Below are 24,309 nucleotides of genomic sequence, written 5' to 3'. Positions count from 1 at the left end.
ACCGGTTCCAACTCGCCCAGCATGACTACAAAATATCTAATAAGTTACCTGTAAACGCTGTCCAAACATTTGAAACAACTTTCCTAATACAACTTTAGGTATTTTTTAACGTAAATAATCTATAAAATTTAAGACGGGATAAACGGTGTTCAATACCGGATAAAAACAAGGTGAAGCGCGTGACCTGGAGCGTGCATCAAAACATTAGAGTGCACTAGGCTGGACCCTCGTTCTGAACTGCCGTACTTCTTAATTTTTCTAAAGAAAAACATCAACCAATTTCTAAAGACTGTTGACATCCACTGGAAGTGATAGGAACTGCAAGCAATTGCCTTATAAATCTAGATACACATAGAAAACCCATTGAAAACACTGTCAACTCAACAACAACAAAAATTCCTGGATGGTTTGGCCTCGGGGTTTTGCCTGCCAAATAAGTTATGTTATACTCACAGACATAATCTTAACAGTTTTAGAAACTTTAGAGTGTTTTCTATCCAAAATCTACCAATTATATGCATATCCTAGCTTCTGGGCCTGAGTAGCCGGCAGTTTACTTTGGGCACGTTTTTCATCCGGACGTCAAAATACCGCCCCCTAGCCCAAAGAAGTTAACCAACTACGCAGGTTCTGACATTTTGGGTGGTGTGGAGACTGGGGAGGGGCGTCCATCTTAAGGGCCCAGGGTTTTGGATGCTTTTTTGGATGGCCCGGCTGAAAGCCATAAAAGGGTGTCTGTGACTGATCCTAGCATCATGCTTGCTTGGCCTTGGCTGACTGGAGTGGAGCAGCTCACTGCGTCATCGCGTCACTCACCACTGTCACTATAACCTTCCCCTCTTGACCCCTCCCCCTCATCCATCTCATCCAACCCAAACCCCAGGCCAGGGCTCGTCAACTGTCCCCTAACCCCTAACCCCTGAACTTGGTAGACAGTAGCTAGTTAGGTTATGATGCAGTGATGTAGAGGTACTTCATTGGGGCAACATTTTGACTGCTTGATTTAATCTAAATATATTTTTCAATAAACAAAAAATGGAGGCCTTAGTTTTCCTGGCTGATGGGAAATGAGTGTTGTTATTTTGTGTGAAATGCCACTCTACAATGAAGTGATGTTATTTACGATTTGAGTTAATTCCCATATTAAATATTTGTGCCTCTGGATGTGAAAAGGATTTTCACAGGCAGCTTTTATGCTATTGTTAATAGCTCTTCCTTGTCACAGTGACTCGGTTAAGAGAAAGCTCTAGTTTTTTTCCTCTTACCCTAGCATAAAAACTATAATTCCTTTTGTTTTTGTGCACTGAGGAGTGAAGAACAATTTATGTCAACATTGCATCATATTGGCTCCAAAGGCTAAACTCAAGGGGTGTTTTTTCTATTTTATTATTTCCCCATCAAAAACCGAGGTTTGTTGCCTTGTCTCTGTTGCCAAGCTATTAAAAGCCGCGTCTCTCTGAAGACTTGTGCAGTAATTGGTCGGGGGGGTTCTTTCTCACCATAGCAATCACCCATTGGTTGTCCTTCATTTGCGGCCCTATAACTTGTGCGCCATTACGAAGGGGAATAGTAGTGAGTGTGCAGAATAAAAATTTGAGCTCCGGCCTGGTCTCAACTGTATTCCCTAACATCACCCATCAACTCCATATGGACTGTGTGTTTGAATTCCAGAATGTTCCCCAGTATTCCCTCCCTCCCTTGTCACTTAAGGCTTTCTCACTCCCCCCCTCCCCCTCTGTCTCTTCTGCAGCTAGCAGAACCGCATTATCCACAACCCCCATTCCACCCCAACCCTTGTCCTGTCATTCTCTGAACTTTTTGAGGGTTTTAGCCTCTCACTTCAAATGCCATGGCAGCTGTACTGACGCATTTTATTTCTATCCCTCCTTCCCCCTCCCTCGGTTCTCTCTCTCTTCATCTGTGTGGCAAACAGGTATGATGAATCATCCACCCATCCCTATCGCGGAGCTGGCTGAACACACAGAGCTTCTCAAAGCCAACGACAACCTGAAGCTCTCCCAGGAGTATGAGGTGAGTGGGCTGGGGTCAGGGGTTAAGGGTTAAAGTTGGGTCTCTGGTGAGGTAGAATGGTGTAGGGGGAAGTTGCGTCTAGATGCTGATCTTGGGTCAGTTTTTGCATTTTCCACACTAATGGTTAAGGTTAGGATTTGGGGAGGGGAAGCTGATCCTAGATCTGTACCTAGGAGAAACTTCACCCCTGACCAGGGTAGAATGAGGTTACTGGGATTCCAAGGTTTTAGTGAATTAACTGTATTAACATTGTAGTGGCATGTTATCTAATCACAGTTGGCGTTGAAATATATAATCAAAGTTCCACCACATTCTCTTCAGTTGGGCGCAAAATAATGAATCAACACAAATTCCATTCTATACTTAAATGTTGGGTTTCCAGGCCACCCTTCCCCCAACGCAATTTCATAATCACACCAAAAATAACTGAGCGCTTATTCCATCATAATGCGTCCAGTCCCACACCAGTCAACGGATGGCCTGTCAACCACCCTTAAGATTCTAAGCTGCAGCATGGTGGATCTACACACACACATACGCTGGCATCGGGCGAGCATGAAGCCGAGCTGTCGAAGGCCCGAGTGCAGCCAGGGAGGTTATAAATGAACCCCGCCGCTGATTAGAAATCAGGATCGCTGAATCAGCCCTCGTTTGCATACAGCAATGTCCTCATCCAGAGCATCAGAGCTGCACCAGGGAGAGTTGTGGGTACTGTAGTACTGGATGCCAACAGGAGAACCACAGTTAAGCGGGTGGTGGATGGCGGTGGCTGTTGGGATAATGACCTGCTTGCAGCCATACAGTACATCTTCTTCTTATCTATTATTTATACATCTGGGTTGGACCGTGTACCAAATCGACTTCCCTTCACACGGGCGAGGCAGAGAAGGAGGAGGGTATCGAGTCATCGGTGAGGGTTTGGAAAAAGTGACTTATTGACACTTCGGAACACTTTGGTACAACGCAAAGTTCTTAATTACTTGGCTCCAAAAGGAATGCTACTTACAGTGCACCCCTCTCTCTCTCTCTCTCTCTCTCTCTCTCTCTCCATCTTGCTCCCCCTCTCCCCTCTCCATTCGCTCCCCCAGAAAAATAAATGACCAAATTAAATGGAGAAGTGTAATTTTCATTTTGTTATTTTCTTGATGAATGGCTGCTCATCTGGGCGTCTTGGCTTGCCAAGGCCCGGACTCTTTGGGGCTCTGAGTGATTGGTTTTTCTAGTGTGGCGGGATGGAGGTGGGAGGAGAGGAGGGAGGGAAGAAAGCGTAGAGAGGAGAGGGGTAGGAAGGGGAGCTCGGTTAATGATCAGGAAATGCAGTATAGGAGCTGGATGGAGAGCTGCGCAATATCTTCAGAGAATGTACATAGCAGGGGTGGCTGGTGGAGGTTCGGAAACAGGGAAGGGGAGGAGACTTTTTCGAAGGGTCCATCGTCACCTAAAGCTATGGAATGTACTGAGGAGGTGGAGTAACTAATCCATCAGGTGTCAGCACCAACATGCCCCATTCAAGAAAGGCCCACCCCCTTTTGATGGAGCTGTCACTCATACTCATCCCCTTGGCAACACCTTTTTGTCAGGATAGGGGAAGTGGAGGAGGGAGAGGAGTGTTAAAGTAGAAACCACACTCACCCTATTATACAAACACACACACACTCACGCCTTCAGGAGAGCATTACTACACACAAAATAATCCCAGTCAGCCTCAGGGGAGACCAGACAAGAGAAAAAGAGAAGGAGAAGGATGGGATGAGAGAGAGACAGAGATGGGGACAATGCGGAGCAGGTTCTCCTTGTGCCGAGCGGGCTGTCTGTTATTTCACTGTGATGATTGCGGGTAAACTGTTACATCAGGCCCCTATTTGGACTTTATTTAGCCTCAATCTCTGTTCCCTGCGCCAGGCCCTAACCGAAAACATCCTTCAAGCTAGCGCCAGGGCCCGCGAGCGAGCGCCGAATCATAATGGAATACTAAATTACCCTGACAAGGGAATAGAATATTTATCCGGAAATCTCGTATTCCAAGCGCGGGCAGCATTTGTCTTGCCAGCAGTGTCGGGGCCCAGGAACCTGGTTTATTCCCCCTCTCTCTTTTTCTCCCTAAGAGAAGAGCTGCCACCTTGATCAATATTTTTATTGCCGTTATGCACTGTCTACATTAAAGAGATGATAAAGTCACCTGCTCAGACGTTTATATTTGAAGTGGGCACGGAGCAACTGCTAATGAGGCTCTTCCCTTGTTTTTGAATTTTTTTATTGCTTTCTCTCTCTCTGTATTGTTGTGTTCCTTTCTGTGCCTTCCCTCTCTGTATCTTTCTTTCGTCTCCTTTCTGAGGATGTCATATTGTGTGTGTGTGTGTGTGTGTGTGTGTGTGTGTGTGTGCGCGCGCGCGTTCTATCTTGTCCCACAGTCCATCGATCCGGGCCAGCAGTTCACATGGGAACACTCCAACCTGGAGGTGAACAAGCCCAAAAACCGCTACGCCAATGTCATCGCCTACGACCACTCCCGTGTCATCCTCGCACCCATCGAAGGTAAGACTAGACACTTTTTGGAACTTTTTACCCCACCAATTGCAACTTCAATACTCTGTGTTGGTCTGTTATGTCTTGCAGTCCAAGGTTTGAGGTAGACTGACTGCCCGATGCTCTTTGGTCTCATCTTATTTGACCTTATGAAATGACCATTGGTGCAAAGTTGAGAACATTGTCAGAGGAGCTCACCCTTCAACAGTGAAAGTCTCCTAGCGTTCCTCATAGCCAGGTGAACTCGTCACCCTTCAACCCTGCCGAGCTCTTAACCTCTCGCCACCTTTTTCTGCGACTTATCCATTTCGACTTGATTTTGACAGTTCGCAATAAGCCCAATTTAAGAGTGCAACAGCACACATGACAAAATCATCCCTGGCAAAGCGTCCATAAATACATAAATTAATCAAGTCTGAAATTTCCATTTTACAGTGCAGTGATTTTGCCATTAGTCACAGCAGTAGAACAATTCATGTATGCAGCCATTTGCTGTTCACTTAGCTATGACTAACGCCAATGCGCCACAATCGCATTGTGCGACGTGGAATCCTTTTTAATGACGTTTGCCTTTTCTCTCTCTTTCTCTCTCTCCCCCCACGGTTGTCGCCACGCTCTTTGTCGCGTCTCCCTACTCTTAAATTAGCCCAGTCGAGTGTTTCATTGTTTGTCGCTTGAGTGCGAAAACGTAAATTAAGGAACGTGACTTTTCGAGCGGCCATTGCAGTCTGTTGAAGCGTTTTAGAGTTTAAGAGTTATAACTAGTATGTTATACGTCTGATAAAGGAAGGCGTGTGACATTCAACCATCTTTTATTAGTTGATAGAAGAGTAGACTCTAGTCTAGACAAGAGTAAATACAATTAGTAGGCTCATTGAGGTTACAGATTGCCGATAGATACAACAATCGGAGGATACGTTGGAGACTAAACGAATGGTATTCTCAGAGCTCCCATATATGATATATGCATTTGCCTAAAGAATGCATTGTGAATGTGTATGGCGTCAAAGGCTTTGGACATTGGGACATATTAAGCTGACAGGGTCTCAAGAGCATACACACATAGACTATGGCTATTTTTGACAGAGAGGAATGATGAGCTACATTTGACTCTCTCACACACCCACACACTTACACACTCCCACACACACACACACACACATACCCACACAAAGATAGACCTACACTACATGACCAAAAGTATGTGGACACCTGCTTGTCGAACGTCTCATTCCAAAATCATTAATATGGAGTTGTTCCCCCCTTTGCTGTGATAGCAGCATCTACTCTTCTGGGAAGGCTTTCCACTAGATGTTGGAACATTGCTGCTGGGACTTGCTTCCATTCAACCACAAGAGCATTAGTGAGGTTGGGCAATGATGTTGGGCGATTAGACCTGGCTTGCAGTCGGCATTCCAATTCATCCCAAAGGTGTTCGATGGGGTTGAGGTCAGGGCTTTGTACGGGCCAGTCAAGTTCTTCCAGACCGATCTCGACAAACCATTTCTCTATGGAGCTTGGGGGCATTGTCAAGCTGAAACAGGAAAGGGCCTTCCCCAAACTGTTGCCACAAAGTTGGAAGCACAGAATTGTCTAAAATATAATTGTATGCTGTAGCGTTAAGATTTCCCTTCATTGGAGCTAATGGGCCTAGCCCATTATTCCTCCTCCACCAAACATTACAGTTGACACTATGCATTTGGGCAGGTAGCGTTCTCCTGGCATCCACCAAACCCAGATTCGTCCATCGGACTGCTAGATGGTGAAGCGGGAGTCATCACACCAGAGAACGCCTTTCCACTGCTCCAGAGTCCAATGGTGCCAAGCTTTACACCACTCCTGCCAATGCTTGGCATTGCACATGGTGATCTTAGGCTTGTGTGCGGCTTGCGGCCATGGAAACCCATTTCATGAAGCTTCTGACGAACCGTTATTGTGCTGACGTTGCTTCCAGAGGCAGTTTGGAACTCGGTAGTGAGTGTTGCAACCGAGGATAGACGATTTTTAGACGCTACGTGCTTCTGCACTCGGTGGTCCCGTTCTGTGAGCTTGTGAGGCCTACCACTCCGCAGTTGAGCCGTTGTTGCTCCTAGACATTTCCACTTCACAATAACAGCACTTACAGTTGACCGGGGCAGCTCTAGCAGCGTAGACATTTTATGAACTGACTTGTTGGAAAGGTGGCATCCTATGGCGGTGCCACGTTAAAAGTCACTGGGTTCTTCAGTCAAGCCATGCTACAGCCAATGTTTGACTATGTAGATTGCATGGCTGTGTGCTCGATTTCATACATATGTCAGCGACACACAATCAGACACACTGCAGGGCTTATTCTGACACAAACACTCGCCCAGCCTGCGTGCAGGAGGGCTATTTTAGCTGAGATTTAGTGGGGCCTGTGTGTGTGACAGGCCGTGGTGACGGCTGTAGAGCGACGGAGGAGTGAGGACCGCTCTGAGCACTGATTTACTCCCCAGGCCCCGTGCTCCTTACTGCACACTCCAGCATCAACACTAAATCACAACCACAACACCAGGCCAGAGAAATACATAAATAAAACATAAAGAAAGAGAGAGAGGGAGAGAGGGAGGGAGAAGACGAAAGTGAAAGAAAGAAATTGAGAGGCAGAAAGAAAGGTGGAAAGAGAGAGGACACAGTGACCTATGAACACAGCGATAAGAGCAATAAGAACACAGCGAAGTCGGAAAATTGCCTGAGCCATTAAAGTTGACCACTTGGCTTATTAACAACCAACCATTTTTGAAATTGTCCCTTCTTCAACTCTATTACTCTCTTCTGTCAATTTCCAGGTATCATAGGCAGCGACTATATCAACGCCAACTACATAGACGGTTACAGGAAGCAGAATGCCTACATCGCAACGCAGGGTCCTTTGCCCGAGACGTTCGGAGATTTCTGGAGGATGGTGTGGGAACAGAGGGCAGCCACTGTGGTCATGATGACCAGACTGGAAGAGAAATCACGGGTAAATAACTATAGAATTGAATCTGGTGTTCCCCCTGGATCAGTGTTAGGCTTGTTTTCTGACCAAAATTTCAAAATTCTGCAGTGTATGTGAGGAAAGTATGAGGCACTTTAAAGTGTACAGGAACAGATAATCCTTTGTGGTTAGTGCAATGTTGTTGTCTATATGCAAGCCATAATCAGCCTAGGCATTGTGAATCGTCTTACAACAATATGAAGAATGCCAAGTTTCTTTACCTCAGGTATCTTACCTCGTTCTCTGTTATCCTCCTCCATCTCTGCCCTTTTTATCCGTTTACCTATCCCTCCGTCGTGTGTGTTCCACCCCTGTCAGATACCATCAGGGTTAGCAGGCGGCAAGCGTTGACTGTGAACGCAATGAGAGTGTTAGAACGATGCGTTTCCTGGACTAGCTGTCACATCGCATCAGGGCCTTGGGGGGGAGGGGGATTGGCGCGTATTGAATGAATCTTCATTAGGTTAGGATGGAAAGGATGGATAGGGTGACTGAGTGTTGGGGTGGAGGAGGGGGAGTGGTGGGGGAGCTGTCTTGGACACACTGTGTGTATCTCTGCTGAAATGGAAACATACCCACCCTTGATTGATTGGTGGTTGTTGCTAGGGGGAGGCAGGGGGACGGGAAGATGGAGGGATGGGGAGGGGTTTGATGATTGTAGGTGAAGCCTACAGGGAAGGAGTTGATTTGACACTTCTTTTTTCCTTTCATTCCCCCGGTTCTCTCTATTTATTTTCCTGAAGTGTAGAAAATGTAAAGGCAGCCCAGGTGTCAGGTCCTGACCATAGAAAGCCTTTATTTTCTATGGTAGAGTAGGTCAGGGCGTGACTAGGGGTTTAGTCTAGTTTATATTTTCTATGTTGGTGTTTTAGTATGATTCCCAATCGGAGGCAGCTGGCTATCGTTGTCTCTAATTGGGGATCATACTTAAGTAGAATTTTTCCACCTGTGTGTTATGGGATATTGTTTTGAGTTAGTGCACGTAGCATCGCTGTAGTCACGGTTCGTTGTTAGTTTATTATTTATTTGTTTTTGTCTTTGCTTAGTTTCACTTTCGAATAAATATGTGGAACTCAACATTCGCTGCGCCTTGGTCCGACATTTATTCCAGCGAACGTGACACCAGGGCCGAAGGTGTTCCTAATGTTTGGTATACTCAGTGTATCTCATGATGTGTAACAACATGTGAGCCATGACGTACCAAATATACGATGAGTCTATTATTATAGGGTAAGCATTAGAATAAGCCACCTTAATATTCACAGCCATATGCAGTACCAGTCAAAAGTTTGGACACACCTACTCATTCCAGGGTTTTTCTTTATTTGAAAAATGTTCTACATTGTAGAATAATAGTGAAGACATCAAAACTCTGAAATAGCACATATGGAATTATGTAGTAACCTAAAAAAGTGTTAAAGAAATCAAAATAGTTTTTTTTACTTTAGATTCTTCAATATACCACCCCTACCTTGTCACAACGCAACTGATTTGCTCAAATGCATTAAGAAGGAAAGAAATTCCACAAATTAACTTTTAACAAGGCACACCTGTTAATTGAAATGCATTCCAGGGGACTACCTCATGAAGCTGGTTGAGAGAATGCCAAGAGTGTGCAAAGCTGTCATCGAGGCAAAAGGTGGCTGATTTGAAGAATCTCAAATATAAAATACTGTATATTTGGATTTGTTTAACACTTTTTTGGTTACTACATGATTCCACGTGTTATTTCATGGTTTTGACGTCTTCCCTATTATTCCACAATGTAGAAAATAGTAAAAAATAAAGAAAAACCCTTGAATGATAGCCTATCTCTAGGAACTGATCTGTCATCAGTATTGTGGAACAATCTGAATGTTAAGGTAAGATGTGAATGGAGAAAGCTGATCTGAGAGCAGTGCCGCTTTTCTTTCGATCCTATTTGTATCGACACAAGCTCCGACTACGAACTTTGAGAAATGTCTCCCTACGTGGTGTTTCGGGAAGCGCATGCGAGTTCTTCGGCCGTTAAAGGAATGATGCATCGTTAAAACACACTAAGCTTATGTTCTATTGGGAAACCAGACCCTGGTGTGTTCTGTGAACCTTTTTCTTTTTAGGATGGCTGGTGAAGGCATGGGGTTCACTGTGTAATAGGATTCTGTGTGATTTTTGTGTGGGGTGTGTGCGTTTTTGCATTTGTGAGTGTATATGTGTGAATGAATGCCATAGTTTGCCTTTGTTGCGTGTTTGAGAGTGTCTGTGTACTTACCCACCTCATCTCCTCTCTCCTCAGATCAAGTGTGACCAGTACTGGCCCAGTCGAGGAACAGAGACCTATGGGATGACCCAGGTGACTCTACTGGACACTATAGAGCTGGCCACCTTCTGCGTCCGCACCTTCTCCCTGCACAAGGTACGAGTGAGTACACAACTTTACTCCACCCATACTGAAAGTAATTCCACACGTTGTCGTGCCGCAAGTCACACTGTAGAATACTGTACACACGGGCAAAACATACCTCACTACACTACACAATTCCAACTGCACTACATTTGAAATCAGACTCCCTACATTCTACACTCCACTCATAAGTATCCACATTGCACACTATACCACTCCAGTCCAGACTGTTATATCCATACTACTCCCTAGGCCCCCTATAGAACTTAAAATATCAGGTACAGTAGTAGTTTAAAGCAATATGGTTCTGCCTTCTAGTAGGCTTGGTGGAACACTCTCCATGTTTCTTTCTTTCATCCATCTAATTGTTTCAGTGGAGGCTTTGTTTGTATGTTTTGTGAGGCCATCTGAGGAGAAGCCAATGTGGAAATAAGAGGAGTAAGAATTGTCCTGAATGCGATATGAGCTGTAATATGCTGCTGTATGCAGGGTCTTGCGTGGTGGGCCCTGGGGAGAGCAAGCCCTTCAGGAGCCTGTCTGTCTGTCTCCTTGTATTGTATTGGCTTTGCGAGTCAAACTCACAAACAGCGTATTTCTCGGAGCCAGCACTCAACACAACATCCTCCTGCTGCATCCAACAAGCAAATAAACAACAGAATGGTCTCTCTCTCTCTCTCTCTCTCTCTCTCGCTCTCTCTCTCTCTCTCTCTCTCTCTCTCTCTCTCGCTCTCTCTCGCTCTCTCTCGCTCTCTCTCTCTCGCTCTCTCTCTCTCGCTCTCTCTCGCTCTCTCTCCTTCTCCCAAACTATTTACATTCTTTCCTTCTTCCCAGACCTCTTTCCTCTTCTTCTCTTGTTTGCTGTCCAATCATCTTTTAACGCTCGTCTGCCAAATAGAAGCACTTAGCTAAGTGAGCGGAAGAAGATGCTACATGCATAATTGGCCGACTTTTTATATCCCACCCGTCCCCGACTCTTGGCGGTCAAGCCAGCATAAAAGTGTAGAGCTTAAAAAGGAAATGTATCTTTAAAAGATTCGACTGCATTAAGTGGGCCCTTTAAGATGTCTGTGGCGGTGTGTTTTGGTTCTGTTAAATGGAGCACAGTGCTAACGCTAAACGCTAAACGCTAATGCTATGTTAACAGACTGCTATGTGCTGGAGCTAAGGGGAGCTAGCTAACTGGTAACACAGGTGCTTTTGGGCTGGTTAGGTTCAGTGCTACGTGGCTAACCCTATGCTAACGGGCTCTGTTGCTTTATACTGGAGCTAAGTAGAGTAGCTAGCTAAGGCTAGCTAGTAGCACTGGTGCTTTTGGGCTGGTTAGAATTTTCGGGCTTGTTGTACACATCTGTTGGTTTACAGCAGCTTGTCGACCCGTCCCTCTAGAACCCTCTGTGCTCTCTATACTCCACTCCCCCCATCTCTCCCCCCTTTTTTCTTTCTTCTGTGTTTTCCACACGCTGCTATTCCATCTCTCTCTTACCCTCCCTCTATCCCTCACACATCTCTCCATGTTCTCTCTTCTTCCCCAGCTGTCTCTTATCCCCCCCACCTCTCTCTGTCTCTCTCTGTCTCTCTTTCTCTTTCTATGTCTCGCTCTCTCCCTTCATTCCCTCTCTTACTCTCCTTATTTCTGGTATGGTGTCTCATTGTTCTGTTCTTGGATTTGTCTGAACTCTGGTTACGGTATTTGCTTTGTAGAGAGTCTGTAATACACACTCTCCCACACACACACACACACACACACACACACACACACACACACACACACACACACACAGGCATCTATATGTGTGCGTAATATGCAATGACACAGAACCCTCCTGACGAGTGATAAATTCTTTTAAATAATCCGGGCACCAGCCAGCTAGTTATCCCTCCCTGCAAAGAAAGAAGCACATCCACAGCAGAAAACACAAAACCAGTGGAATGGCCAGGAAATAAATAGACAAAAAAAAAAAGAGACAAATCCCCGCAAACTAGGTCAGTTTGCTTTTAATTAATGCATTTATTTATTCATTTATTCAGCAGAAAAGTCTGTGAGGATAGCAGAAACCGCTGCATTGAAATGCAAACGATAGCTTTAAAGAGCTTCCAGGAAGAAAGGAAAAGGGAAACTAGAGGGCAATGTGAGGTGTTTTTTTCTCATTTCGTTTTTTTTGGTTTTTTTTGCCGCTGGATTCTTTTTATTTTTTTATGCGTTAGACGGCTTTCCAATGCGTCCTTATTACCGCTCTCTTTATGACTCGGGCGTGTCCTCTGTTTATTGTGGTTGGCACTCAGACAGGGGAACAGATTTTGGGGGAGAAAAATGAATACCCTACTAATGTTTAAGCAAGTAGCTAAGATAGTGACATGCCAGGTCCTATATAAGAATAGGAGGCACGTTGCTAGTTTAACCATTCTTTGAATGGGTTTGCACCGAGCCAAAAATGTACAGTCAAGTAGACATGGAGGCTTGAAATCAGAGCTGTTTCACACACACACACATTGAATTAACCCCCCCCCACACACACACACACACCCACATGTTAAATTAACCCCTCCCCCACACACACACAAGTTTAATTACCCCTCCCCCCACACACACACACACACACACGTTCAATTAACCAACACACAATTAACCCCACACACACCTACATGTTAAATTACCCCCCACACACACCCACAAGTGGAATTACCCTCCCCCCACACACACGTTGAATTGCCCCCCCCACACACACACACACACAAACAAATACATGTTGAATTAACCCCCATCTCTCTCTTCTGCCCCTCCAGAATGGTTCCAGTGAGAAGCGCGAGGTACGTCAGTTCCAGTTCACGGCGTGGCCCGACCACGGGGTCCCCGAGTACCCCACCCCCTTCCTGGCCTTCCTACGCAGAGTCAAGACCTGTAACCCCCCTGATGCAGGCCCCATCATCGCCCACTGCAGGTTGGTACACACACACACTCACACACTACACTTCTACAGATAGTGGACAGATTTCACAGCAGGGTATATAGTATATGAAAATAATACTTCTGGCTGGCCACACACTGTTTGGTGCAGGTTTTTGTTTCACCCCATTCAACTACTTAGTCAGTTGTACAACTGAATGCATTCAACTGAAATGTGTCTTCCACATTTAACCCAACCCCTCTGAATCAGAGAGGTGGGGGGGGCTGCCTTAATCGACATCCACGTCGTCGGCGCCCGGGGAACAGTGGGTTAACTGCCTTGCTCAGGGGCAGAATGACAGATTTTTACCTTGTCAGCTCGGATATTCGAGCCAGCTTTTTGGACTAAACTAGGATGAGATTCAACTGGGTTAACTAGACTCCATAAGGATTCAACTGTGTTCGTTGAATGAGATGTGTTACTGCAGAGCCAGTGTCAAGGTTTCCTCACATTCTTCCAATGAACTATGGACCCAGCCAAATCGTAACCCTAAATATTCCATTGACATCTGTAGATGACTGATTTTTAAGTGTACCGTTAGGATTCGATCCATACAGTACCTTTGTTCACACAGCACGGTAGTAGATCAATTATTCATATTTACTGGAAAGATATCTTCACTCACAGTATGTATGCTCTGAATTTAATGTACTAAATAGTTTACTGCCAAGGCAACAAACAAGGGTTCAACCAGGCGAGTTGTCGGTGGGAACATACCATGTCAGTGGGAACCTGTACAGTTGCCCTCCCAAGTCAGGAGGTGTGACACAACCACTGTTCAACAGCGTGAATAATACACTTTACAATACACACGATACACATCAGTGTTCCAAAGGGTGTGTGTGTGTGTGTGTGTGCTGTGTGTGTTTGTACGCTTCAGTGCGTAGATCCAGTCATGCAGTGCTGGTATAACAGTAGTAGTGGTGAGTAAAATGAAGGTCATAGCGCTCTAGTGTGTTAACACTAGACTGCAGGGCTCTGAGTCACACACACACACACACACAAAAAGACACTCACACAGACACTCGCTCCCTATTAACTGTCTCTCCTTCACATCCTCTTTCACCCCCTTCTCTTCCTCTCTTTGTTCCGCATCTTTCTCCTGGTCCGCCCTCTCTCGCCAACCCTCTGTTTGTTCTTCTATCATCACTCTCTTCTTCACCACCTCCTCCCTGACCCCTTGCATCCCTTCATCCTTCGCTTTCAAATTCCTATTCAAACCCACTCTATTAGTGTCTGCAAAATGACCGCTGCAATGTGAATGTATTAGCATGACTGGATCAAGCAGACATTGTCAAAGCAATGGACGACAGACGAGAAATCTCAATCGCTCAAATCTCGCATCTCTGACGAAATTGTACCTGTCGGTCTTATGTGATTTTCCAAGAACAATCTCTAATGTTCTCTCTCTCCCCCTCCCCCCCCCCTCTTTTCCAATCCCCTCTCCCTCCTCTCCCAGTGCGGGCGTTGGACGGACGGGTTGCTTCATCGTGATCGACGCCATGCTGGAGCGCATCAAGCATGAGAAGACGGTGGACATCTACGGCCACGTGACGCTAATGCGCTCGCAGCGGAACTACATGGTGCAGACGGAGGACCAGTACAGCTTCATCCACGATGCACTGCTGGAGGCGGTGGCGTGCGGCAACACGGAGGTGGCGGCCAGGAGCCTGTACTCGTACATCCAGAAGCTGGCCCAGGTGGAGACGGGCGAGCACGTCACCGGCATGGAGCTGGAGTTTAAGGTAGGGGATGTAGATAGGGTATAGGGAAACTGGAGGCTGGGGGAAGGTACAAAATGGAGGACATTTGTTTGATAGAGTGGTGTGGAGCCTGAGTTTAAGGTAGGCCATAGACATGTAGGCTGCTGTGAACCTGAGAAAAGAGAGGGTGGAGAAAGGCACAACATTGAGGTTTATTTAGGTTTAGGCCTCCTAATACGAAACCATAAATGATGTGGAGAAGCAAGATTTCGTTTTTATCTTCAGTTGCTCTCAATGCTCTGTCACATCCATGATATCTTTGAGCCAGAGGTAAAACACTAACGTTTACATTGAAATGGCCTTGGAAACGTTTGAAATATATATTGACTTGTATATATTTTATAACGGCGCAGTAAAATGGACATGTCGATATCACACTTAATTCATGGAGGTACAAATGTTTATAGACAGTTTATTATACCTCATTCATGTGAGCCTTAACCTCAATCATTCAGTCACTGTTTGCTCACACCACTCAATAGCATTGTCTTTTAAAAAGCTAGCAATTGAACAGTTAAGCTGTCTGCTCTTTGTCTTTGGTGTGAATCCATTTCTGAAGGATTTCAAATAATATTCTCCAGATAGAGCAGCTTTGTAATCAGTGTACAGACTCCAAATGAAGGATTATTCTGAAGAGGCGTAAAACGATGAATTTAAACTTAACAAATAACTGCTACGATGAGAACCCGTTATCCGAAACGGGGAAGTGCATGGAATGTGGCCAAACACTAAGCAAGAGACCGATGATCCAATACTATCCGAACTTTGTTGTTACCCCTTTGCACAACGACACACTTGACCTTGAATTACACATGTACATGCCCCTATCTCGCCTCAGAATCATTTGTAATATTCCCAGTGCCATTTATCATCTCGCCGCGCTAAGAAACAATGATGACGGTTTCATCCTAGACATTTGCTACAGTACACCACGATATAATCTCTAACAGCTACAGCCCCGTCTGTAATAGCGATAATGGTACTGAGAGGTATGAAGTCGCGTCGGATTAATAACGGCGAGCGGCGGCGGTCGTAGCGCCAGAGCGTTAGTGAGAAGGTGTCATTAATAGTTAATGATGACGCATGGCGAGGCGAACGGCGAGGGCAAGCAGGAGGTTCCTCTAATGAACAGAGAGATGTTACTGCATCTTAGAAAGGAGTTGCTGCGTCAGTTAGTCAGCGTTTCCCAAACTCGGGCCTTGGGACCCCAAGGGGTGCACGTAGGGCTGTTACGTTGACCATATTACCGCCACACAGGCGGTCACGAGTCATGACCCGCGGTCAAATTCCATGTGACCGTTTAGTCATGGTAACTGGGCTTCTCCAAGCTCTGATGTTGCTGATGGTCATTGGTAGCCTACCAAACTTGCTAACTGCCTGGTACTCACAGCACTCTATTGTCCCTCTAATCACTCTGACATCAATGCAAATGTAATCGAAAATCAAACACTTCATGAGAGCTCATGAGCACATGGTGCGCAACATTTCCATGCAATGAGTGAGAAAACAGAGTTTTGATGGCCTCTATTAAAAAGAGGAGGGCCCATCAGCTTTCTATAGGCTAGGCCTACAATATTTATTTCTCAACTTCCCTAATATTAAGCACATTGCTTGTCTTTACAACAGGAGTATAGCCTACCTGGCTGGCATGAAAATTAACCACGGGAAAAGCATCCTCCATTCCCTATTTAAGTGCATAGATGACATGTATTTTTTCTCCTTCCCCTGTTTCGAGACAGTTGCATGATAATGGTCCATTCTAAATCAAAACAAATTTCACATATTATTTAGTATACAGTGCATTCAGAAAGTATTTAGACCCCTTGAATTGTTCCACATTTTGTTACACTACGGCCTTATTCTAAAATTGATTAAATTGTTTTTTTTCCCCTCATCAATCTACACACAATACCCCATAATGCTAAAGCAAAAAAAAAAAACATTTTTTAATTTTATTTGTGAAAATTTATAAAAAAAAAAAACTGAAATATGACATTTACATAAGTATTCAGACCCTTTACCCAGTACTTTGTTGAAGCACCTTTGGCAGCGATTACAGCCTCAGGTCTTCTTGGGTATAACGGTAAAAGCTTGGCACACCTGTATTTGGGGAGTTTCTCCTGTTCTTCTCTGCAGATCCTATCAAGCTCTGTTCAGGTCTCTCCAGAGATGTTCGATCGGGTTCAAGTCCGGGCTCTGGCTGGACCACTCAAGGACATTCAGAGACTTGTCCCAAAGCCACTCCTGCGTTGTCTTGGCTGTGTGCTTAGAGTCGTTGTCCTGTTGTAAGGCGAACCATCACCCCAGTCTGAGGTCCTGAGCACTCTGGAGCAGGTTTTCATCAAGGATCTTTCTGTAATTTGCTCCGTTAATCTTTCCCGAGATCCTGACTAATCTCCTAGTCCCTGCCACTGAAAAACATCCCCACAGCATGATGCCAGGTTTCTTCCAGACGTGACGCTTGTCATTCAGGCCAAAGAGTTCAATCTTGGTTTCATCAGACCAGAGAATCTTATTTCTCATGGTCTGATTCCTTTAGGCGCCTTTTGGCAAACTCCAAGCGTGCTGTCATGTGCCTTTTACTAAGGAGTGGCTTCTGACTGGCTACTCTATGGACAATTCCTTTGACCTCATGGTTTTGTTTTTGCTCTGACATGCACTGTGGGACCTTATATACAGAGGTGTGTGCTTTTCCAAATCATGTCCAATCAATTGAATTTACCACAGGTGGACTCCAATCAAGTTGTAATATCTCAAGGATGATCAATGGAAACAGGATGCACCTGAGCTCAATTTCGAGTCTCATAGCAAAGGGTCTGAATATTTATGTCAATAAGGAATTTGTTTTTTATTTTTGATAAATTTGCAAAAATAAATGTAAACCTGTATTTGCTTTGTCATTATGGGGTGTTGTTTGTAGATTGATTAGGGGGGTAAATTATTTAATCCATTTTAGAATAAGGCTGTAACGTTACAAAATGGGGAAAAAGTCAAGGGGTCTGAAAACTTTCCCGAATGCACTGTACGTAAAGACAAGATTAAATCAAGAATAGTCTGATGGCTGACCATATTAGCCTATCACATGTGAATGATATATTATCACTTGTGAATGATGCTCAGCTTGTGTGCTGTTAAGGCAAGAAACATCGCATACCTTTTTTTGCGACTTTTTCAAATCGTATTCGCACGCCCGATGTAGCCTAGCCATAGGCCTATATGTTTTGAGACGTTTTCTATCTCAACTAAAGTGGCCAAATAACTTCTTAAAATGAAGCACATGAATCTGCTTTACAACGGGTGTCGAACCTAACTGGCATACATGTGCAGCGAGTTTCAAGTTTGGGGAAGAGAATTTTCACCCTAAAAATGCACCTTTATAATAAAAGCATTACTTGCATAATGGCATTTGCGGTCACTTTTGAGATGGTGTTTTCCCGCTATTTGCATGTCTGCCTTTGCTGCCCTTATAATGTGAAGAAATAGCCTAATAGTTTATCAACATTTTAAGCTAAAAGTTCTGATCTGTTGCGTCAGCCTCATTGCTTTTAGAATGTTTTTTTTTTTATGTCAGTGGTTGTATTAATCGGGGATCTATCGCATCCCACAACTGTCCCAGACTAAGTTTGGAATATTTATTTCTCGCACAGAATATATTATACACTGCTCAAAAAAATAAAGGGAACACTAAAATAACACATCCTAGATCTGAATGAATGAAATAATCTTATTAAATACTTTTTTCTTTACATAGTTGAATGTGCTGACAACAAAATCACACAAAAAGAATCAATGGAAATCCAATTTATCAACCCATGGAGGTCTGGATTTGGAGTCACACTCAAAATTAAAGTGGAAAACCACACTACAGGCTGATCCAACTTTGATGTAATGTCCTTAAAACAAGTCAAAATGAGGCTCAGTAGTGTGTGTGGCCTCCACGTGCCTGTATGACCTCCCTACAACGCCTGGGCATGCTCCTGATGAGGTGGCGGATGGTCTCCTGAGGGATCTCCTCCCAGACCTGGACTAAAGCATCCGCCAACTCCGGGACAGTCTGTGGTGCAACGTGGCGTTGGTGGATGGAGCGAGACATGATGTCCCAGATGTGCTCAATTGGATTCAGGTCGGCGGAACGGGCGGCCAGTCCATAGCATCAATGCCTTCCTCTTGCAGGAACTGCTGACACACTCCAGCCACATGAGGTCTAGCATTGTCTTGCATTAGGAGGAACCCAGGGCCAACCGCACCAGCATATGGTCTCACAAGGGATCTGAGGATCTCATCTCGGAACCTAATGGCAGTCAGGGTACCTCTGGCGAGCACATGGAGGGCTGTGCGGCCCCCCAAAGAAATGCCACCCCACACCATGACTGTCCCACCGCCAAACCGGTCATGCTGGAGGATGTTGCAGGCAGCAGAACGTTCTCCACGGCGTCTCCAGACTCTGTCACGTCTGTCACATGTGCTCAGTGTGAACCTGCTTTCATCTGTGAAGAGCACAGGGCGCCAGTGGCGAATTTGCCAATCTTGGTGTTCTCTAGCAAATGCCAAACGTCCTGCACGGTGTTGGGCTGTAAGCACAACCCCCACCTGTGGACATCGGGCCCTCATACCACCCTCATGGAGTCTGTTTCTGACCGTTTGAGCAGACACATGCACATTTGTGGCCTGCTGGAGGTCATTTTGCAGGGCTCAAGCAGTGCTCCTCCTGCTCCTCCTTGCACAAAGGCGGAGGTAGTGGTCCTGCTGTTGCCCTCCCACGGCCTCCTCCACGTCTCCTGATGTACTGGCCTGTCTCCTGGTAGCGCCTCCATGCTCTGGACACTACGCTGACAGACACAGCAAACCTTCTTGCCACAGCTCGCATTGATGTGCCATCCTGGATGAGCTGCACTACCTGAGCCACTTGTGTGGGTTGTAGACTCCGTCTCATGCTACTACTAGAGTGAAAGCACCGCCAGCATTCAAAAGTGACCAAAACATCAGCCAGGAAGCATAGGAACTGAGAAGTGGTCTGTGGTCACCACCTGCAGAACCACTCCTTTATTGGGGGTGTCTTGCTAATTGCCTATAATTTCCACCTGTTGTCTATTCCATTTGCACAACAGCATGTGAAATGTATTGTCAATCAGTGTTGCTTCCTAAGTGGACAGTTTGATTTCACAGAAGTGTGATTGACTTGGAGTTACATTGTGTTTAAGTGTTACCTTTAATTTTTTGAGCAGTGTATTTTTTTGAGCAGTGTATTTTGTACTATGAGGGATAGTATATCGACATAGGCTAGTGATTTTTCCGATCGTTAGGCCTACTCATCTTGTTGATTGACGAAAAGTAAATCTAGACAGTTCTTCCAACATCTTCAATATGCGCCTCGGAATTCACTAAGGACTGGCGCAGTTGCGTCCCCGATGTGTCTGTCTTCACTTGTAGCCTGTGAGAAAGTCCCGATCACATGATGGAGAGCCATGTTTACTTGTAGCCATGTGAGAAGGACCTGTTCACATGACGGGCGTTGGCTAATAAGAAATGAGATATCTGAGAGAGCCATGTGAGTGAGAGGTGCTTCAGCGCATGCTGCCGGGAGAATGGAATTCTAATTATTATATTCAGCCCAAGGGCACAACTGGCCGCAAAAGGCATGGATTTTTTAGGGTGCATTTACAGCTACACAAAGGCTGTGCCGCAAATCGTTTGGAGAAAATATCCTTTCTATTTTATTTTCAGCTATGTTCAATTGTATTCTTTGTAAAATAATATCAAATTATGCCACGGAATTCTAAGCAAATCTTGTCTGCTAAATTAACTTGTGTAGCCCACAGCCATATGGCATAGCCAGATCAGGACCTAACTTGAGGACAGACGTTCCGCTAGCGGAACGCTTAGCCAATATCCAATGGAACAGCATGGCACGAAATACAAAAAACAAAAAAATGCAATAATTTCAGTTTTTTAAAACATACGACTATTTTACACCATTTTAAAGATAAGACTCTCATTAATCTAACCAAATTGTCCGATTTCAAAAAGGCTTTACGGCGAAAGCAAAACATTAGATTATGTTAGGAGAGTACATAGACCAAAATAATCACACAGCCATTTTCCAAGCAAGCATATATGTCACAAAAACCCAAAACACAGCTAAATGAAGCACTAACCTTTGATGATCTTCATCAGATGACACTCCTAGGACATTATGTTACACAAACATGTATGTTTTGTTCAATCAAGTTCATATGTATATCCAAAAACAGCTTTTTACATTGGCGTGTGATGTTCAGAACATGCATTCCCACCAAAAACTTCCGGTGTATTTACAAAATTACTCATCATGAACGTTGACAAAATACGTAACAATTATTTTAAGAATTATAGATACAGAACTCCTTTATGCAATCGCAGATTTTAAAATAGCTTTTCGGCGAAAGCACATTTTTCAATATTCTGAGTACATAGCTCAGCCATCACGGCTAGCTATTTTGACACCCGCCAAGTTCGGGGCACACTAAACTCAGAATTAGTATTAGAAATATTGTTTTACCTTTGCTGATCTTCGTCAGAATGCACTCCCAGAACTGCTACTTCCATAAGAAATGTTGTTTTTGTTCCAAATAATCCATAGTTATGTCCAAATACCTCCGTTTTCTTCATGTGTTCAGGTCACTATCCAAAGGGTAACGCGCGAGTGCATTTCGAGACAAAAAAGTCAAAATGTTCCATTACCGTTCTTAGAAGCATGTCAAACGCTGTTTAAAATCAATTTTTTATGGTATTTTTCTCGTATAATAGCGATAATATTCCAACCGGGCAATAGTATATTCATTCAAAGAGGAAAAGAAAAAACAGGGTGCTCGCGCGTCCCCAGGCAGATCACTGAGAAACTGAGCTACTATACTCTGCCCAGAGACAGGAGACAGCTCAATCCGCTTTCTGAAGGCTTTAGACAGCCAATGGAAGCCTTAGAAAGTGCAACGTAACCCCACAGATACTGTAGTTTCGATAGAGAATCAAAAGAAGAACTACAAATTCTCAGACAGGCCACTTCCTGCTTGGAATTTTCTCAGGTTTTTGCCTGCCATATGAGTTATGTTATACTCACAGACACCATTCAAACATTCAGAGTGTTTTCTATCCAAATCTACTAATAATATGCATATTCTCATTTCTGGGCAAGAGTAGTAACCAGTTTAAATCGGGTACGTTTTTTCATCCGGCCGTGAAAATACTGCCCCCTATCCTAAGCAGGATAAGGACAACTCAAACTATGCTATTCTGTTCTTCTGAAATAGACTACATTTTATTCATATCATGGCTCATTAGACCTGTCTGAAATAAAAAATGTATTTATTGTGATGGTGTAGGCTATATTAAATGCAGATGTTCCTATATTAAATGTTGATGTTCCAAAGGTCTGCGTCAGTGGCTTATAGGTTATGCATGGAGCCAGGAGATGCTAAATGTGTTTATGTTAATTAACGGTCAATTACCCTGAGACCGGCAGTTATTTGCTTGACAATTTTCATGGCCGCCAAAGTCTTAGGGGCTCGTTTAGTTTTTTTCCCCCTAGCACTACACAGCTGATTCAAATGATCAAAGCTTGATGATTGCTTGATTATTTGAATCAGCTGTGTAGCGCTAGGGCAAAAACCAAAACGTGCACCCCTTGGTGGTCCCTAGGACAGAGTTTGGGAAACCCTGGTCTATAGGCTTGAGATCAGTACAGTCGTCCATAGCAATATTTATGCCTTTGTTTACTTACGACTGCCAGCGCGCACACCAGACCTAGGTTGAAATAGTACTTATTTTCTTTCAAACGACGCTTCAGCTATGCTTGATTAAGCTTGCCTGGCCCAATGGAACCAATGGAATAGTCCCAAAAAATGCAAATCCTGCCCATCATGCTTAGCATGTTGGTAGTGGTAGGCTACATGACAGAGAACATAAGTACAGTATCATCCAGAACTCCCAGTGGAAAGGGGCAACTAAGGATGTTTCTTTGACTAGAGGTTTCCTAGGTGCATCTCTGCAAGGACGGGTTGCCAGATTGGTTGGTTTTCCAATCCAAACTCTCCCCCCGGAGTTTGGTGTAGCAACAGATCTGGGCGTCTTCAGCCTTGCCAGCCAGTCTCATTCCAGTTGCCTCTGTTATAGGGGGATCAAAGGGAAGAAAGGAGAGAGGGAAGAGAGGAGGGGGATGGGGACAGGGGGAGTTGACCCAAATCCAAGTGGCAATGACAGACTGGGCTTTTGGCACTGAAAGAGAGATGGAGAGAGAAGAGGGGGGTGAGGGAGAAAGAGAGGGGGAGAGGGAGAGAGAAACAATTACATTGGGGGAATGAGTGAGAGACATTTTAGGGAGGGAGGAAGGAGTAGCGAGAGTTAGGGCGAGAGAAAGATTGAGAAGGGATAGAGAGAGGCTGTCAGAAAAAGTACAGCTTACACACAGCAGACATCAAGGTCAAAGGAGTGAATAGGGAGAAGAGGAGGATGAGGTGTGCGTGTGTGTGCGGGTGTGTGAGGGATGATATTGTCAGACAGACTGGCCCACAAACTGCCGTGATGGTCCCTTTGATGGTCATTTGTCAGTACAGGTCCCAATTTGGATCATGACACTGTGTGTGCACAGGCCTGCTCGAATGTATTCTGTGTGACTCGACTGTGTGCGGAGCATATACCAGACTCCCATTATCAAAGACTTAAGTGACCCATTTTTACCAGACGGGTTTACTGCCTCATAGAAACCCCTCTCTCCAGTTTCTGTTTGATGCTAGCTTGTTACAGTAGTGCAGACTAGTACTTCAAGTCGTACTATTTTACCTCGTAGCACCTCACACAAGACTTCACATTGCAAAGCACACAGGGATATGAAAAGGAAATGGGGAGTAGATTAAAGACTGTGTTCTTTGATTGCTCCATCCAGCCATACATTATGAAATCATTCATCAAATAGATATGTCTGCATTTTTAAGGTGCTTCAGCGATCGTCTATGGCTCAGCTCTGTCTTGCTCAGATAAGATCTCACAGTTCATTATTACTCTGCAGTCTTCCATCTCTCTCTCTCTCTCTCTCTCTCTCTCTCTCTCTCTCTCCTTTTCTCTCTACCACTTTCTCTCCTTTTGACTCTCGTTCCATATGACATTCATTCCTATCTCCCCCTACCCCTCTCCCTCCCTCTCCATGTCCCTCTCCCTCTCTCCTCCCTTCCCTCTCTTCTCTCCCCTCTTCCCCCTACCCCTCTCCATGTCCCTCTCCCTCTCTGCTCCCTTCCCTCTCTTCTCTTCCCCCTACCCCTCTCCCTCCCTCTCCATGTCCCTCTCCCTCCTTCCCTCTCTTCTCACCCATCTTCCCTCATCCCTCCACCGCTCGCCCTCGCCATCCCTCCGTCCAATCCTCCAACTCCTCCTCCTCTACAGCGCCTGGCCAATTCCAAGGCCCACACGTCCCGATTCATCAGTGCCAACCTGCCCTGCAACAAGTTCAAGAACCGTCTGGTGAACATCATGCCCTACGAGACCACCCGCGTCTGCCTGCAGCCCATCAGGGGCCTCGAGGGCTCCGACTACATCAACGCCAGCTTCATCGACGGATACAGGTAGGTGGAATGGGGGTGGAGTGTGTGTGTGTGTGTGTGTTTGCGTGCATGCAACTGTGACTGTCTCTCT

General features: G+C 45.0%; 1 protein-coding gene across 32 annotated transcripts in view; it reads left to right on the top strand.

Moving 5' to 3' along the window:
- Positions 1–24,309, top strand: part of LOC106613507 (receptor-type tyrosine-protein phosphatase S) — a 282,372-nt gene that overhangs the window by 236,598 nt on the left and 21,465 nt on the right. For 19 of the 32 annotated variants that reach the window (XM_014215826.2, XM_014215825.2, XM_014215827.2 and 16 more), the window contains 7 exons: positions 1,934–2,031; positions 4,443–4,566; positions 7,368–7,543; positions 9,834–9,959; positions 12,726–12,880; positions 14,346–14,631; positions 24,061–24,239. In XM_014215826.2, the coding sequence (XP_014071301.1) occupies positions 1,934–2,031; positions 4,443–4,566; positions 7,368–7,543; positions 9,834–9,959; positions 12,726–12,880; positions 14,346–14,631; positions 24,061–24,239 (1,144 nt within the window). The remainder of the gene's footprint in view (positions 1–1,933; positions 2,032–4,442; positions 4,567–7,367; positions 7,544–9,833; positions 9,960–12,725; positions 12,881–14,345; positions 14,632–24,060; positions 24,240–24,309) is intronic. The other 13 variants (XM_045687319.1, XM_045687314.1, XM_045687309.1 and 10 more) reach the window with 1 other exon arrangement.

Source organism: Salmo salar, chromosome ssa10, assembly GCF_905237065.1.
Source record: "Salmo salar chromosome ssa10, Ssal_v3.1, whole genome shotgun sequence".
Taxonomy (NCBI): Eukaryota; Metazoa; Chordata; class Actinopteri; order Salmoniformes; family Salmonidae; genus Salmo; species Salmo salar.
The sequence above is the reverse complement of the archived record's forward strand: the minus strand, read 5'-3'. Positions and strand labels throughout refer to the sequence as shown.